We start from the raw sequence: 17,844 nt of genomic DNA, 5'->3' as shown, positions 1-17,844 counted from the left end.
TTTATTTTTATTTATTTATTTGATAGCATGAAAAAGGCAGAGAGAAAGAGAGAGAGAGATGGGGAGAGAGAGAGAAAATGGGCATGCAAGGGCTTCCAGCCACTGTAAACAAACTCCAGATGCATGTACCATCGTGTACATCTGGCTTATGTGGTATCTAGGAAATCGAACCTAGGTCCTTTGGCTTTGTGGGCAAGCACCTTAACTGCTAAGCCAGCTCTCCAGCCCTGCCTGTTTGATATTTTTATTTATTTATTTATTTATTTAAATTTTTATTTATTTGAGAGCGACAGACACAGAGAGAAAGACATAGAGGGAGAGAGAGAGAATGGGCGCGCCAGGGCTTCCAGCCTCTGCAAATGAACTCCAGATGCGTGCGCCCCCTTGTGCATCTGGCTAACCTGGGACCTGGGGAACTGAGCCTCGAACCGGGGTCCTTAGGCTTCACAGGCAAGCGCTTAACCACTAAGCCATCTCTCCAGCCCCTGTTTGATATTTTTAAATGACAGAGCAGAGCATATCAAAAAGGGTATTTGAGAAGCAGCTGTGAGCACTTACCCTCTTGCCCTCACCATTTAGTCACTCATCTAACCCTCAGATGCCAGTGTCCTGCTTTATCATAAATGCCAGCCTGTGCCCTCAACACTTTGTCTGACAGGCATGACCCTGACATAGAATCCAGGGGAACTTATCTAATCTCTCTCAACCCTTGTTGGGATTTGTACCTCCCCATCCACTATATTCCATAAAACTCTCATATATTGTAAAGATGAAAGAAAGTCCAAATTCCAATGCAGCCAATCCAGCCACAACTGAAATCTTGCCTGGAAGAAAGACTGCCAACCTCAACCTATAACTATTTCAAAAAATACTTGAAATAAAGTAGCCCAGTGTCTCTTCAGGAATGGATCTTGCCATATTTCTGTGGCTTTTGTAGTTACTTTCCAACTCCAAGTTCACTAACCCTCCTGAAGAGGGTGGGGAATGCACCACTCAAAATAACTTGGATTTACCTAGTGGCTCCAGAATTAAGCTTAGTGTTAGCTAGCTAGTATGATGTAATAGTCCCTTTTTACTTTGTCTGCCTTTCCACATTCCTTTCTTTCCACGCTCTACTTAACCATTTCCTGTGCTTCCTGACTTTGTATACCATGCTCCTTTTGTCTGAAATAGTCTTCCTTAACTTTACTGTCTGCTTATCTTTCAAGATCCAATTCAGAGGTCACTCCTATAAAGGCATCATGGATTCCCCTTGGGGATCTCTCCTTAGAACACACCTCATGCTGGCTGTGTTTCTATCACAATGGACTATGACTTCTTTGCAAGTGAGGATCCTGCCTACCCCTAAATGCTTGATCTAACCCTTTAACATCAGCCAAATCTCTGGATGGGATCTAAAGCAACACAACCTATAACAATTACAGCCTAACCTAATTCTACCTTGGATCATCCTAAACCACTCACTACTTCCTCTTTGACTCACTACTGCATAGTCCCATAACTGTATTATTGTGCTCCTGTATTATTTCAGTATAAGCACATCTCCCTCAATAAATTATAAAGTCTAGTAGGAGCCAGGGCCCCCTTCTAGATGCTCCACATTTTCTGATAAAAACTTTGCAAATGGAAGATGCTGGATGTGTTAGTCCAGACAAATCTTCATGACATTTGTGTACACAAGTTGGAGGAGGCAATGGGTAGGCTGGGAGCTTTGGAGAACAAAGACAGTCTGTGTTAAGAGAATATAGCTTTCTATCTCCACTAGCAGTTGAAAACTGCTTGGGACATCTGAAGTTAATCTGCAGGAGGTGGAGTTTTACTCAGAAAGCAGGAAGAGACCAAGGCAAAGACAATTGTGCAAGCCAAAGGCAAGGTGGTGGTTTATATAGAAGCAGGAGGCATCATGTATTCATGATATTAAGCTTTAATAGTTGGAATTAAAAATGAGAAAGTTAAAGATCATTTTAAAAGATGGAAAAATACCCAAAATGTTAACAGCATCTGTTGCTGGGTTGTAAAGTTAAGTTTTTTTAAATTGCTCTCCTCTCCCTATTTTCCTCTATAACTCATGTGCTATTCTCTCTGGAAAAACATAGATGAACGTATGTTCAATTTTTATAAGCAGAAGTTATAAATTAAAATATACAACATGCTTTACTTACCTCTTGAGTCCCAGTCAATATGTGTGATGTAACTAGAAGCCCCTTTACAGATACCAACCCTCTTGCTTGTAAGCACATTGTAAATGTCCACAAAGTTATCATGTGATGCCACAGCAAGGTATTTTCCTGTATCTATAAAGGCAAATATATAATTAACATCAGAACCTATGGGGAACTTAGTATTTTAAAGTGGGAGAAAGGGCCAAAGAAACATTTATAATAGTCCATTCTTGTTTTAAAAAACTGTCTCAAGACATATTTTTAAAAGAATCTACTGTCATCTTCACCTTTTGAAAACTTAATATCAGAGATCATTTCTTTTCTGTGATGGAAAGAGACCATATCTTCCACAGTGTCAGCATTTACCACCAGGAAGCTTCCATCATTCAAACCAACTGCTAAGGCTTTCCCATCTGGGGAGAAGGCACAGCATCTTCCACCTATAAAAGAATCCAGAGATTACTAATTGAGCCTTTTTTTTTTATTGCTGTTTAGAGTTTTTTTTTTTTTTTTTCCAGTATGGGGATTGAACCCAGCGTTTCACCCAGGCTAGGCAAGGGAGTTTGCATGGACTCAGGTATTTTTTGTTAAGATTAAATTTTCTACTTAAGTTGCCAGCAGGCAGATCTCTGATGGGGACAAGGTGTATCACTGGGGGTAGATCTTGTACTCAGGCTCTGGGGCACGGCCAGGGCTAGTTTGAGCTCTGGCTGTTGGCACTTGCTGGTGTTGGCTTCTCTCTCTCTGCTGTGGAGGCTGAAGTGAGCCAACTTCCTCTGCCATGATGGTGTTCCCCTGAATCTGCAAGCCTGAAATAAACCCTTTCCTCCCATAAACTGCTTCTGGTAAGTTGTTTGTCCTGGCAACAAGAAGGTAACTGTGACATGCTCTACCACTGAGCATGTCACAATCTTATTTGAATACTTTACTGTTGAACAAACCAAATGGAAAAATTTGTACATGTACATGACACATGGACACATGATTAGGCCTTCAATGCTATCATTATCAAATAAAATGTTTTGATTTAAATATGTCTTCTATCCAAATCCAAAGTTAATCATCATAATGCCAAAAACACATTTTAAATTTCCATAAAGTTTATTCATTCATTTATTAGTGTTGGGATGTCAGGGATTTTCAAGACAAGTGTGTGAGCAAATGGAGAAAAGAATTAGAAGATTAACATATACTTCACTTCTAAAAGATAGAAAATATTTAAGAATGGGAGTTCAACAAAATTTTTATAAACCATTTTTGGGATATCATGCCTGACATATAGATTTCTTTTATTTAGAAAACCACATTGTTCTAATTTCAGTCACTCCAATTCTCTGCTGCTTGGATCATAATCCACTGTCCAGAGATGGAAAACTCTTGCCTGCCTCTTCTGTCCAAGAAGAATGGAATGTGGCAGGATTCTCTCAGGAGGTCTATATAAAGCCAAATGATACTAGGATGGTGGTGGTGTTCCATGAGCAATGCTTTCTGTTGCTTTGTAGGACCTCAGGGAGACATTTCATGGTGAGAAATATTGACTTTGTGAGGAGGTGTTTAACATGAAGTCTATTTCAGAATATACACACTATTGCTTCAACAGCTTTAGTGAGATATAATTCGCACATCAAACAATTTAACCACTTAATGTATGTAATCCAATACTTCTTAATCAATATTTCAACCAGAGTTGTACCTCCACAATCCTGTTGCAGAACAGCACCATCTCCGCTACCATTGGTGCTGTCAGGACCTTGGTGAGCAAGTCCCAGAGACAGAGCAGCCATGCTGTCCTGGGCTGAGGCAGCTTAATCTGTCTTCTGTGAGGAACCATATAGCTGTGACAGCAGCATGCCAAAAGCTTTAAAGTGGTGCATCTAAATGACATCTGCATTCATTCATCTACTTAGCACTTATTTACCTACTATGAGTCAGTCATGATGCTTGTACCAAGATAACGTAAAGATGATCCAGCCTTGAGGAGAGCTATCAGGATAAGATGAACCATAATTTACTATATAAACCAGTCCATCTTTGAGGGTTGGAGGAGAAATGTTAATAATTAAACCAGGATAACAGGGGTGGACATAAAACTGGGTTGAAGTGTCATGTAATAGACGTTCTTTTGAACTAATTTTTAACTCAGAGAATAAAGTCCACTGGCTGCTACTCAAGTCATTCAAAATGAAATCCTACTTTCATTTCTCCAATATAAACTCACCGACAAAATGATACAGATGACTTTGGACTTAGACCTGGGTTGGAATCCATTTACCAAGAATGCTCTATGAGGCCACCCTGTCTCACTTTGAATTTAATTCCAGTTCTACCTGAGTGATCTTGGTCAAACTCCTCAAGTACCCTGTACCTCTTTCCTAATCTGCGAGTAATATTAATGACCTTCTTCATTTTGTCTCTACGTGGTCTGTGATATGCCAGTATAGTCCCTGGCTCACCACTGTGACTAATGGCTCAACACCCATTTTCATTATATGTCTAGAATACACTCCCATGTCACTTTGCTTAAAACCACTTAGCACAAATATTGTAGAGCCAGAATATAATCTCAGATTTCCCTGTCTTAATACCTTTTTCCTCATTGTTTTGTTTTTGAGACAGGGTCTCATTCTGTAGCCCAGACTGGACTTGGTATCTACCTGCCTCAGCTTCCTGAATGCTGGGATTACAAGGCTGAGCCTCCATGCCTGGCCTTGTCTCAAGAACTTTTATAGAACCCATGGACCCTCAATTTTCCTGCTGCATCCATGAGAAAGCAGTGCCAGACTACAGGTCTCCTGTGAGCTTCTGTTGACCCTTTTTATGTGGGATAGCTTCAATTCACACTTCCACATTCACTCTTCCCCTGTCTTCATCTGCTCTGTGCTTCAAGCTGGCCTGGATGGGCTGTAGCAGGGGCTCCTTTGCCCTCCACTCAGTGTCTGAGTGGGCTTGTCCAAGGGGAAGCATGGCAAGAGACCAGAGAGTGGAGGAAAATTGGGAGTTTGAGGTGCATACTCAACTCAGCTGTCTCTTGCAAGGAAGGTCACTACACTCTGGCAGAGTCTCTCAGTTGACAGTCATATCTCCTCTCAGGTTTCTATCTCACCCAGTTCTATATTTCAAAGCTCTATCAACTACCTCCCTCCTCTTGACCCTTCAGGCCCAGGGCTGACAACGGAGCCTGCCTTTACTGGCCATCCCTAGGTATTTTTATATACCTTACCCACCCCTATATAAAGAGTCTCACTTTTAGACTTTTCTCAAATACACAACTGAGTGGGCCATCTGCACTGGGATTCCGCTCCAATCTTTTATTTCCCTGACACTTTAGATGAGACTGCACACCATGAGACCCTCAGTGCATGACACACAGAGCTACTCAGTAAAGGCTTGCTGAGCTGGTACATACTAGAACACTACTCAGCTCCACTGCATGCCCATGTTCAGCACATATTTACTCATTTATGATCGTAAATCATAAATATGATGTGAATGTAATCTTTTTCTGTATTGGCAATTGCTATTCATAAAGACAAATAACACTTTTTCATAAGTTAATGTGTTCTAGTTGACTCCCAGGGCTCTCAGTGAGAAAAAGGATATCATATTGCCCCCAGGTGGCAAGTGCCTGTATAGTACAAGGAAATGAACAATAGAGCTGGGCACTGAGGGAATCAGGCCAGCTTTCTGGACAAACTCTACACATGCTTGGTTTTAACTGCACAGTGAACTCTGAATTCCCTTGCCAAACATATTTTTTTGGGGAGTAAAACAGGTGCTCTGAGTAAATATTAGATGAATCAATGAATGAATCCAACACATTCTGCTGCATATATATATATATATATATATATATATATATATATATATATATATATATATATCTTTCCAGTTGTGTAAGACAGTGTTATATACCTTTTTTCAGTTTCCGTACTGCCAGCATACGGTGCTGGGAGGACAATTCCCAGATCCGAAGTGTTTTGTCATCGCTCACTGTTGCACAGATGGGCAGGAGAGGGTGAGCTGCCAGCCCCCACACTTCTCCTTCCATGTGTCCCTGTGGGAGAGGAAACAGTGCAGCAGAAACTCAGCTCATGCTTTCTGGCTTCAGCTTTGTGCTGCTATTCAGGCTGAGAGTGGTTCAGAGAGATTCAGATATGAATAAATAGTTTCCTTGGGCCAAAATAATTACTCTAAATAATTTTTAATATTTGAACTTAAAGCTTGGTTTATATGATGTGACATTCTTTCAACAAGCAAGACATGTATTTAGTGCCTATAGGTTGTGTTTCTAACATAGCAGACATCTTCCTATGTAGAAGCAAGTATCCAGGTGAACTGTAAAATTATCTTCTTTTATCCTGTTTTATACCGAATAAACACACCACACATGTACCTCCCAGTAAAACAGCTTGCCCACAATAACACAGACCACCTCTCTCAGTCAATCCATATTCTAAAAGATGTTGGTGCCACATGTCTTTGCCAAGGAATTAAACAGTGATAGTCTTGTTGTTTATACAATTTTAGTTCTTTGAATCTATGGCATTTGGAAGAACAGAAATAAATCTATGTTTTTATTTAGAATGTCCTGGGCATAGCTCAGGTTCAGCATTCACTCATATATTAGTCTGCCTATGTGGACATCAGAAAACTGAAAGGTAGTTATTAATATGCACTAGGCCAATTCCATGTGCTCCTATCTTATCACAAACACACCAACTGGCTTAGAAAAAAAAAAAAACAAGATAAAATATGATAGTGGAGTAGATCAGAAGTTCCCATCCTGGCTGCCTGGCACATTAATTATATAGTTTTTGAGGTTTAATACAGATTATTTTTGTTATACATATGTGTGTGCACATGTGTTTGTAAACAGATATGGGTGCAGCAAGTCTCCAAGCATGAATCAGATCAGGAGAAGGAGGCAAAGCTCTCCTACTAGGGTTCCCAAAGTCCTGAAGCTCATGTTGTTGGGGCATATTCCTTCACTCCACTCTCTGAGCATACACTCCACATGATTCACCTTGCATCTTCAACTGCAAGAGAAGTCCGTATTGCCAAACTAGGAGATTTCTGCACTATCTGAATCTGACTTTACCTAAATATGATTGAGGGAATGGGTTGATGAAAGACTGAGGTTTTGTGGATGAAGGCTGTGATGAAAACAAGGCATACAATCTAACAAAGCACTATGGTGTATAGGAGCAGATAACTTGTTCTGTTAGATTTATAGATCAATAAATTGGGAAGAGATAGTCCTAAAGTGTCTCATCCATACTTGGACCTCATTTGGATGAAGCGATTCTGACCACTACACAGGTGCTGTCATGGGATAAGGCTCTTGTGGACCTTGGGAATCGGTTTTACATGTGGTTGAGACATAGGTCATTGGTGGCCTGAGGGTGGCATGTGATGATCAGGTTCATGAGGCGACCTTAGGAAGAGTCCTGGTTTTCAGAGCTTAGCATAATCACCTCCCTTTGACTGTAGCATAACCTGTGGCTTGATTACAATCAACAAAATGGGGCAAAAGTTATAGAAAGTTCATGATAGCATGTGATGTCACTATGTTATGTAAGAGTGTGGTGTCTATTTTTTTTTCTTTCAGGTTTGAAAAATCAAATGGCTATTACCAATCCTATATGTACCAAGAAACTATGGACAGGTAGGTAGCTAAAGATAGCCTCTGGTCAACATCCAGCAAAGAAAAGTAAGTCTCAGTCCTACAACCACAGGAACTAGACTCTGCTAATAACCCAAAGGAGATTGAAAGAAGCTATTCGTTCCACTGAGCCTCAGGCAAGACTACAAACCTTCACTGTAGCCTTGTAAAACCCTAAGCTGAGGAACCAGTTCAGTTGTGCTCAGATTCCCTGTCCACAAAACCTGAGATAATCAAGGTGTGCTATTGCTCATCTGTGACCACACATTACACAGCAGTAGGCAACCATCACTGCACTTGCTCAACCATGGGAACTGTTCTGCAAGCTCTGTACCCTTGAGTGCCCCCTTGCCCCACACCTCTGAGGTACCTGAACAAGCAGTGTCATTGGGCCATTCTTATCGATTTCTAGAATCTCTCCATTTTTTGTTCCCACGAGGATATGTCCATGCCCCAGAGTGATGGCACGAATTGAAGGGTTGTCTTCCAAAAGCAGGCCTGGAGGGGGGGGGCAGGGAATGTGGCACTTAATAAATCGTATCAAGACTTGTTGTTAATGTGAATTTAACTTGTTTTTAGTTCTAAAATATTAGGTACTAGGCAATCACCCTTGACATGTCTACCCAGGGCTGATAGGCAGCAGTACACATTATCTCATTGTTTTATGGGCAGGGAGTCCAAAAACAACTGAATGTGGGCCTCTGGTTAGGGCTTTGCAGTCTGACTGGAAAATAATTGATTTGGCTATGAACTACTGCTACTAGTACTACTACTAGAAGAAATTGGCCCCATTTTCTCAACTTCTGTGAATCTCGAGCTTCTGAATCACATTCAGGAGTGGCACCTTTTGAACTAGTTGACAATGTTGCCCTCTTGATGGCATATGTCTTCAAGCATCGTTCAAACATATCATCCCAGAGCTCCACAATTCCGTCCTTTCCACCTGTCACAAAGCCCTGTGAAGGCACACATGGGGAATATTATAGACATGTAAACATGATCAGTCACCCTCTCAGTCCCACCCAGACTTCCTCTTGGTAAGACACTTGTTACATATTTTCTGCCTACGTAGAAAAGACTGAAAAACTTGGTGATAATGGTTTTCCTATAATATTTTCTGGACGCATCTGTTTAGCAGAATTAAGTACATGGTTATTGTGTATCTACAGCACTTTCTCAGACCACTGGCTAACATGCAGCCCACTGAATCATGAATGGCTGGTTCCATGCCTGATTTGGGTTCCCATGGGACAGGAAGAACCTCAAAATCTAGTGAGTTACTAGTATCTCACATGTACCTACCAAATGAATTGAGTTAACATCACAAGTAAACCAGGTGTGGTAGCGCCTTGGAGGCAAAGGCAGGAGGATGGAGGATCATAGCTAATTTGAGGCCAGTTTTGTTTACATACTGGCTAGCCTAAAACTCAAAAAAAAAAAAAAAAACTCGAACAAAAGAAAAAACTTACATCACAATTAAAAACAACTATTAAGGGCTATAGATATACTTCAGTGGTAGAGTGTTTACCCAGCAAATGTGAGGTCTGAGGTTCCATCTCTAGCAGCACACACACACCCCAATCAAATAATTAAAAACAATGGCTGGGGATATAGCTCAATGGCAGAGTGCTTACCTAGCATACATAAGACCCGGGATTCAGTTTCCAGCCCCAAAATAAAATTACTCACTTCCAGGAGAAAACATCATTATTTAATATTAAGAGTAACTTAAGACTTCATTAAATAAAACTATCTTGCTATAATTTACACAATAATATCCAGATTATTTTTTATAAAACCTGGAATGTAAAGTTTAACATGTTTGTGTTTTTTCTGAACAGTGATCTTTTATTCAAGACTTTACTAGTTTTCCTTTCTGGCAATTCACCAATGGTATCAATATCAATAGTTCCTGGAAGTTTTATTTGCTTTTTTAAAAAGAAACTATTTTCTTAAGCTTTTAACTTAATGCATTTAAATGAAGCTCATAGTTTTCTGAAGTTCATTACGTTCAATATCCTTATTTTTATTGCAGATGGCCCACTGCATCTGTGGGTTTTGCACTTACAAGGTGATAATATGAGGACAGACAAAGCACTGCCTCTGTACTGAACATGACAGGCATTTTTCTTGTAATTTGATGCTGTTGGAAAACAATGACAACTATCTACATAGTATTAGATATTATAAGTAATATATACATGATTGAAAGTTGGCAAGTGGGTCTACATAAGTTATAGACAAATGCATTTTACATAAGCTGAGGATCTTTAGATTTTGGTACCAATGGAGGTTCCTGAAACCAATCCTAGGTGGATGATGAGAATATTTATACAGAATGTGCATTAAGGAGATTCAATCCTTAAATGAAATATAAAATGGAGTATTTTATATTGTGAAATTCTTGCTTTCCCCTATTACTTTGCAGCTTAACTTACTAAATCATGTGTTTGACTGCCAGTCCTATACAAATGTTGCATTATATTTTAATATTTTTCTAACATTTCTTTATTATTATTATTATTATTATTATTATTTGAGGTAGGGTTTCACTCAAGCCCAAGCTTACCTGGAATTCACTGTGGAGTCTCAGGGTGGCCTCAAACTCACAGCGATCCTCCTACCTCTGCCTCCCAAGTGTTGAGATTAAAGGCGTGCACCACCACACCCAGCTCTAACATTTGTATCGTAGCCAAAACCAAATTTGCTAGTTAAAGGACAGCTTAATCACAGAAATTACTAGTATAATTAAGGCTCTAGCAAAAGTCCATTTTTGTTTTGCTCAATGCATTTATCCGGTATATGAAAACTGTGTTGGATGGTATGGACTGCAGGTCAGAGAGCATAGGTGAATTGGTAGCATTGGAAAATTAGAAACTAATGGAAAAATGTGCATTTTCAGGTATATTAATTTTAAAAAGTGTTCCAATAGCACTTATGGTTAAGTGGACTTTGTAAAGGAATGCTGCGAGGCAGATGAGTAGTTGGATAGAACAGACAAAAACAAGGTGGAGTGAACATGAATATACTTCACTCTAATGCTCTCAAGACTCAACCTGTATACGGATGATCAAACTAGTTATGAACGTAACTTCTGGTCATAACAAATCAATGTATGGGTCAATAAACTAACCATGGAACTACTAGAAGAAGACATAACTGAAATATATTTCAGGTCTCTTCTGCTACTATGTTCATATTTGTCCCCATACTTCTTAAGAGGCCCCAAGGGGTAAAAGCTAGTAAGTCCAAGTGTAAAAATATGGAGGGGCTGGACAGATGGCTTAGCAGTTAAACGCTTGCCTGTGAAGCCTAAGAATCCAGGTTCAAGGCTCAATTCCCCAGGACCCACATAAGCCAGATGTACAAGGTGGTGCACGCACCTGGAGTTCGTTTGCAGTGGCTGAAGGCCCTGGCCTACCCATTCTCTCTGTCGCTTTCTCTGCCTCTTTCTCTCTGTCTGTTGCTCTCACATAAATAAATTAAAAAACAATTTTTTAAAATGGAGAAATGGTACATAAGAAATTATAGACAAACAATTGTGTTTCTTATTATCTTATTTATTATATTATTTTAATAATATATTTTTAATAATATATTACTATATTAAATTTTTTCTCATTATTCTTTGACTGTCATGACAACTACCTCATAATTCAGACAGGACTGTTTTTTTTAAATTTTTTTGTTCATTTTTTTTATTGATTTATTTGAGAGTGAATAGAGAGAAAGAGGCAGAGAGAGAGAGACAGAGAGAGAGAATGGGCACGCCAGGGCCTCCAGCCACTGCAAACAAACTCCAGACATGTGCACCTCCTTGTGCATCTGGCTAACGTGGGTCCTGGGGAACCAAGCCTTGAACCAGTGTCCTTAGGCTTCACAGGCAAGCAGTTAACTGCTAAGCCATTTCTCCATCCCAGACAGGACTGTTTGATCCACCTATCTTCTTAGTTCTCCTCTGAAGACTATCTTAGTAGTTGATGAAGAGGAATTCTACAGTACACACCATACCTTATCCAATGCATACATTGCTACAGTACACACCATACCTTATCCAATGCATACATTGCAAACACAGGCCCATCGTGAGCTTTTACTGTCTTCAGAAGCAGAACATCTTTCCAGATAAAAATATCTCCAGTAGCTGCTCCAGAAAACACCAGATCTTCCATTCGCCCATAGGAAACACACATCATTGTTTCCAGTTTTCCAACACTTCCAAAAATTCCTCTTTTTGAGGTGAAGCCCCCACCTTGAGTAGACAGAGAATATTTATTATTTTTGAAGAGTTAAAACTTCCTGTGAGCAAGTAGAATCTTCAATTAACTCATTATGTGTAAAAATAACAGAAACAAAAATATCATAAGAGGGTCTCTCGGCCCTTCATTTTCTCATTGTCCACTGAATCCCTATGTAGTATCAGGTGTAGTTTTCAAAGCTAGGGACATAATGAAAGGACAAAATTTATGCCTATAAAGAATTAGGGTCTGGTTATAAGAAGGATTTAATATGCAATCCCAGGGCAAGAGAGGCATTTACTAAGTACTAAGGCTAAGTACAAGTTCTATGCCAGGTTGGGGAGGACTGACTAAATAGCTCAGAGAACAAGGAAAGACTTCATGAATGCTGAACAAAAAGAATAAAGTCAGGACTAACTGAACATGTAAAATCTAAGTATGCTAAACATGTTCTGCCTCATTTTAAAACAATTTTTTATAGCTGGGTGTGGTGGCACACACCTTTATTCCCAGCACTTGGGAGGCAGAGGTAGAAGAATCGCTGTGAGTTCAAGGCCACCCTGAGAATCCATAGTGAATTCCAGGTCAGTCTGGGCTACAGTTAGACCTTACCTCAAAATAAAAAGTTTTTTTTTTTTTTTTAATTTACTTATAAGTGTGTGTGTGGGTTGGGGAGGAGGTTGCTGCTACAAACAAATTGCAAATGCATGTATTATGTTTCCTGCTTGGCCTTATGTGGGTACTAGGGAATTAAGCCCTGGGTCAGCAGGCTTTGAAAGAAGCACCTTTAACTGTTGAGCCATCTTCATTGCTCATTTTTTTAAATGATTTTTTTGTTTTTATTTTTATTTATTTATTTGAGAGTGACAGATAGAGAGAGAAGAGGCAGATATAGAGAGAGAATGGACATGCTAGGGCCTGCAGGCACTGCAAAGGAACTCCAGACGCGTGCACCCCTTTGTGCATCTGGCTAACGTGGGTCCTGGGGAATCGAGCCTCAAACCGGGGTCCTTAGGCTTCATATGCAAGCGCTTAGCTGCTAAGCCATCTCTCCAGCCCTCCATTTCTCATTTTTATCATGACAATTTTAGTATGCAATATGCCAGACAACCCACTAGATTTATGCCTAGGAAACCATTTCCTAAATTCCCTAACCACTGCTGAGAAGTAGCTCAGCTCCAATCAGGACAACTACATCCAGGTGGGCTTCCACACATACAGGGAGCTACTATCCTTCCATTAAAAGCAGAATTAGAAAAGCATTAGAATAGCAGCCTGCAGACATCTCTACTTTGTAATATTGGGCTAATTCCAAGAATTCAGAAACAATTGCCACAATGAACCTGGCTTACTAGTAAGAATAGTAAGACACTCTTCCATGTTTACTTATGTTTATTTACCCCTCACTCTTTCCGACATATAATCTACAAATGTTTATTTTGAGCACCTTCAGCACTCAGAGCCAAAGTTTAATTTATGGGCTAAATTCAGGGACAGATTAATAAAAGAACCCTCAAAAGGGTGAAAAATATTATTCATTCAACCCAAGTTTATTATTCCAAGGTACTACAACATAATTATTGCTTTCAGTATGGTGACTAAACATAAAAATCATTTTTCATAGCAGAGTATTTTCCAAAGCTTTCTAGAATAGTGAATATGCATAGCATCGTATATTTCAAATTTCATAGCTTAGACATTGAAGAGTCCCATGTACAATTAGAGGATAATATTTCTCAGGCACATTTTTATTTTACTTTTCAGAGACTGGCTACATAGTGGCAATGGGTCTTCTTGCCCCCAAGCTGGAGTTCAGTTCTCAGTTACATAAATGAGAAACCCAAATGACAATACCTGCTTGTTGCCAGAACTTGATATGCTTTATTCCAACTGTAACCAGTTTGTCAACATGGTGTGGGTTACACTTTACCACAAATATCTTATCTTTATGTCCTCTATAAGATACAAACAAGAAAGAAAAAGAAACCTGTAGTTTGGATGGAAGTATTGATGCAATTTTATTAAAAGCACACATTTGACCTAACTTTTCGTAAGCATACCTAATAAGGCAACTAAAACAGAAAATGATTTTAAATGTGCACTGGAGTCTACCTACACAATGCCTTTTCTGAGCCCTCTTTCCTTATCCTAATTATTTAGTTAGGACTTAAAAACATTTTGAATGTACTTGACATTTCTGTGAGATAAAACAAATGCCACCATTGTAGTACTGCATGTAATTCTGAGATAGTGAGATCCTGAGCAGAAGGAGGAAGAAGGACCTGTAACAGCATTATTCAAAGGCTCCAATTACATTATCTTTAACTGTGCAAGCCATTGTTTTGGCTTAGCTAATCTGTGGCTACAAATTACTCACTATATAGTGAAGCTCCTTGTCTATGGACATGTAGAGAGAAGGGATGTTATCTACTGACTGAGCATTTAAGGATGTTCAATATTAACAAACTGAGGTTTATAGTCAAAGGGACAGACAGCTAAATATAACAGCAAGAGCTGATTGTGAGCCATGACGAACCTGGTGTCCCAGAGTCAGGGACATTTCTGGTTTAGAGTACAGAGTCATCATATTAGAATCTAAAGATGTCCTGGTCTTAATGGATTATTTCATGATCTTCTCTGGTATATAAGCACCTAATCTCAGTTATGTAAACAAAATAAATTATGTAAAACAAAACCAATATAAACAAAACAAATGAAAATAACACAATGGATCAATATGGCTAATACTGTAGGACTGTAGATACAATATTAAATATTTGCAAATAGAATCCAAAAGCACATAAAGAATAATGCATTGTAACCATATACAATGGTGGCTTGATGTTAAGGAATTGAATCACACAATTAATTATACCTATACATGTATGAATATATGTGGAGAAGAATCTTATCATTTTCACAGATGCTGAAAAGTCATTTGAGAAAAATCTAACATTCATTACTAAAAAATACTTGACACTAATAAAAAGGAGACTAAAGGATGATTCAGACTTATCCTTTAGATAATCATGTTCCATATACTCCTTATCACTGACATGAAACGGTACCACATAGGCTAGATCTCTAAACATACTCTGTGCCATTACCCTTTCTATAATGACTGAACATGGGAACTATGGCTTCAGCATGCCATGTGATTATGTATTAAATTAACATATACAATCATACAATTTTATGTTATAGAATATAAAATTATGTATAGAATAAAACCTTCATAAATACAATAACCACTTGAAAAACTATAATAGAAGAGAGAACAATCTGTAATAACAGAACTATCAAGGCATAAATATAAGAAATATGCAAATTATATATATAAGCATTAAAAAGTGGTCACATTTATAAAACAAATATGGGACTAAGAACAAAGCAACAAAAGAACCAGAACCATATCCCCTGTTATCAATAAGAAAACTCAACCGTGAGAACCAGGTCTGAATCCTATGAAGACAAAGATTAGGCTCTCTAATGTCAAGCTCCCACTAGTCTTTGGCTAAAAAGGGACCTATATCCATAAAACTCTCTAAATTAATAATGCTTATCCAATTTACCCTATGCTGACTTTCCTCTCTGTTGGAGAACCTGTTTTCTTTTTCAGAAGGTAGTGAGACCCGAGGAGATAAACCACTCCTTGCATCTCAGTCAAGGCCCAGGCAAAACCAAAGAGGAAGGAGCGCTGCTTCCATGGGGAGCCTGACAAGCAGTGCCAGGGTGGAGGAGGCAGACACTCAGGATACTCAACACATAGCAAAGCAGAAATCCAGAGGCTCCTAAGAGCTCATCACTGAGGCAAAACACACTCGCCAAGGCTCAGAGAATTTTGCAGAACAGGAGGCAGAAAGAGTCACAGGTTGGGATGTCATGCCCAGAGGCATTGCCTCCCTGCAATAACTGACTGCTGCTCCCACAATGCATAACTCACAACCTTATGGGGAATACCAGCAACCCCACTTGAAGAGGGCCCCTTGGGGAATGGGGGCAGGAAGGAAGGAAAAGATGCTACCAACACATGATAGATATATCCATGTAAAATAAGTTCTTAGTTAAAAAAACTATGTCATCAACAGAAAGATTTGGATGACATTACCATATCAAACTAATCAAGCTCAGCATCACTCTGAGCAGGACTAGACATTGAGGTAGTAGAGTTCTACCATGGTGGTGCTGGATTAGTGGTCTAGCCTTGTGGGGAGGAAGTACGTCACCAACATTGGTTAAAATTGACAGCTGTGGGAAATAATAAAATCAGTCTAACTTTTAGTTGGATTTGTTTTGTAATTCCCTACAGATTCATCCTAACTGTTCACACCTCGGAAGCACCACCTTCACTACTCCCTTCTTTATGGAATGTCACTTGTTATCTCTTGTGATATGATACAACCAGAAGTACGTGTAGCGTATTATTGCCAAAAAAATTGAACACATGAAGAAAATACCTGCAAATCACATATCTGGTAAGAGACTTGCAGTCAGAGTATGTTAAAAACTTTTATAAGTAATAAAGGCAAGCCTATTTCAATGGGCAGTATCTGAATAGCCACTGCTATAAAGAAAATATATATGTGACCAATAAGTACATGAACAGATGTCCAATGTTATTATCTGAATAGCCATTTCTACACAGAAAATATATAAATGGCCAATAAGTATAGGAACAGATGTCCAATGTTATTAGCTATTAGGAAAGTAAAAATAAATAAAATATCACTTCTTACCTATTAGGATGGTTATAATGAACACGACAGACAATAGTAAAAGTTGGTAAGGTTATAAAGAAATTGAGGCCTTCTTCCATTGCTAGTGGGAATGGCATATGATCTAGTTTTTGAAATGTCAAACATAATTAACATATGACCTAGCAGTTCCACTCTAGATATAGTCTAAAATGAAACATAATTCAAAACAAAACATATTCATTCATAGTAACATTGTTAATGAATCCCAAAGATAGAAAAAAGTCCAAATATCCATCAATTGAGTAATGAATAAAATATGGTACAGGTACACAAAAAGTTGTTCAACAATAAAAAATATAACTGAACTATGTAACTTGGCTGAACCTTAAATCATGCTAAGGACAAGAAGTCAGTCATGAAGGGTCACCCTATACAATTCCATCTACATGAAATGTTCAGAATAGACAAAGTCAGAGTGCAGAATAATGCTAACCAGTAAGGGGTTTCTTTGGGGATGACTAACATGTTCTGGGATTTGATAGAGGTAATGACTGCACAGCTGTACAAATACACTAAAGATCAAACTGTATACTGTCAGTTGGCAATTTGTATGGCATGCGAAATGCTTATTAGTAAATTGATTTTAAAAAACTCCATGCGAACCTAATTAAGCCTGTGACTCTAATTATAATTTCTAGGAAGTGTAGGGAATGCCCTCAGTGATTCTTTTTTTTTTGCTGTTTAATAAGACATATTATGCAAAAATATGTCAGCTTAATTTTTAAATTAATATTTAACATCATATTGCCATTCCCCAAATTAATAACATTGCTAATATGAATACTGACTATATTAAGTTATACGATTATGTTTATTACTATTATTATTAACAAGATGGATACATCATGTGTTGGTACCCTCTTTCCCTCTTTGCTGCCCCCATTATGTTGGAAATGCTTCTCAATGGGGCTGCAGGTATTCCCCATGGGGATATAGTTTATGCATTGTGGGAGCTATTTTGGCAGGGAGGGGGGAGGGAATGCCTCTGAACATGATTTTGCAACCTGTGGCTCTTACATTCTTTC

At 38.8% G+C, this 17,844-nt stretch overlaps 1 protein-coding gene across 7 annotated transcripts in view; it reads right to left on the bottom strand.

Moving 5' to 3' along the window:
* The window catches only part of Eml6 (EMAP like 6), a 460,853-nt gene that overhangs the window by 74,334 nt on the left and 368,675 nt on the right, over positions 1 to 17,844 (bottom strand). For all 7 annotated transcript variants that reach the window (XM_045147997.1, XM_045147999.1, XM_045147998.1 and 4 more), the window contains exons 17-23: positions 13,917 to 14,017; positions 11,874 to 12,076; positions 8,669 to 8,780; positions 8,195 to 8,322; positions 6,075 to 6,216; positions 2,450 to 2,602; positions 2,163 to 2,294 (exon numbers count right to left, since the gene is read on the bottom strand). In XM_045147997.1, the coding sequence (XP_045003932.1) occupies positions 2,163 to 2,294; positions 2,450 to 2,602; positions 6,075 to 6,216; positions 8,195 to 8,322; positions 8,669 to 8,780; positions 11,874 to 12,076; positions 13,917 to 14,017 (971 nt within the window). The remainder of the gene's footprint in view (positions 1 to 2,162; positions 2,295 to 2,449; positions 2,603 to 6,074; positions 6,217 to 8,194; positions 8,323 to 8,668; positions 8,781 to 11,873; positions 12,077 to 13,916; positions 14,018 to 17,844) is intronic.

The sequence above is a fragment of the Jaculus jaculus genome, chromosome 4 (genome assembly GCF_020740685.1).
Source record: "Jaculus jaculus isolate mJacJac1 chromosome 4, mJacJac1.mat.Y.cur, whole genome shotgun sequence".
Classification (NCBI taxonomy): Eukaryota; Metazoa; Chordata; class Mammalia; order Rodentia; family Dipodidae; genus Jaculus; species Jaculus jaculus.
This window is presented reverse-complemented; position numbering and strand designations above follow the sequence as displayed.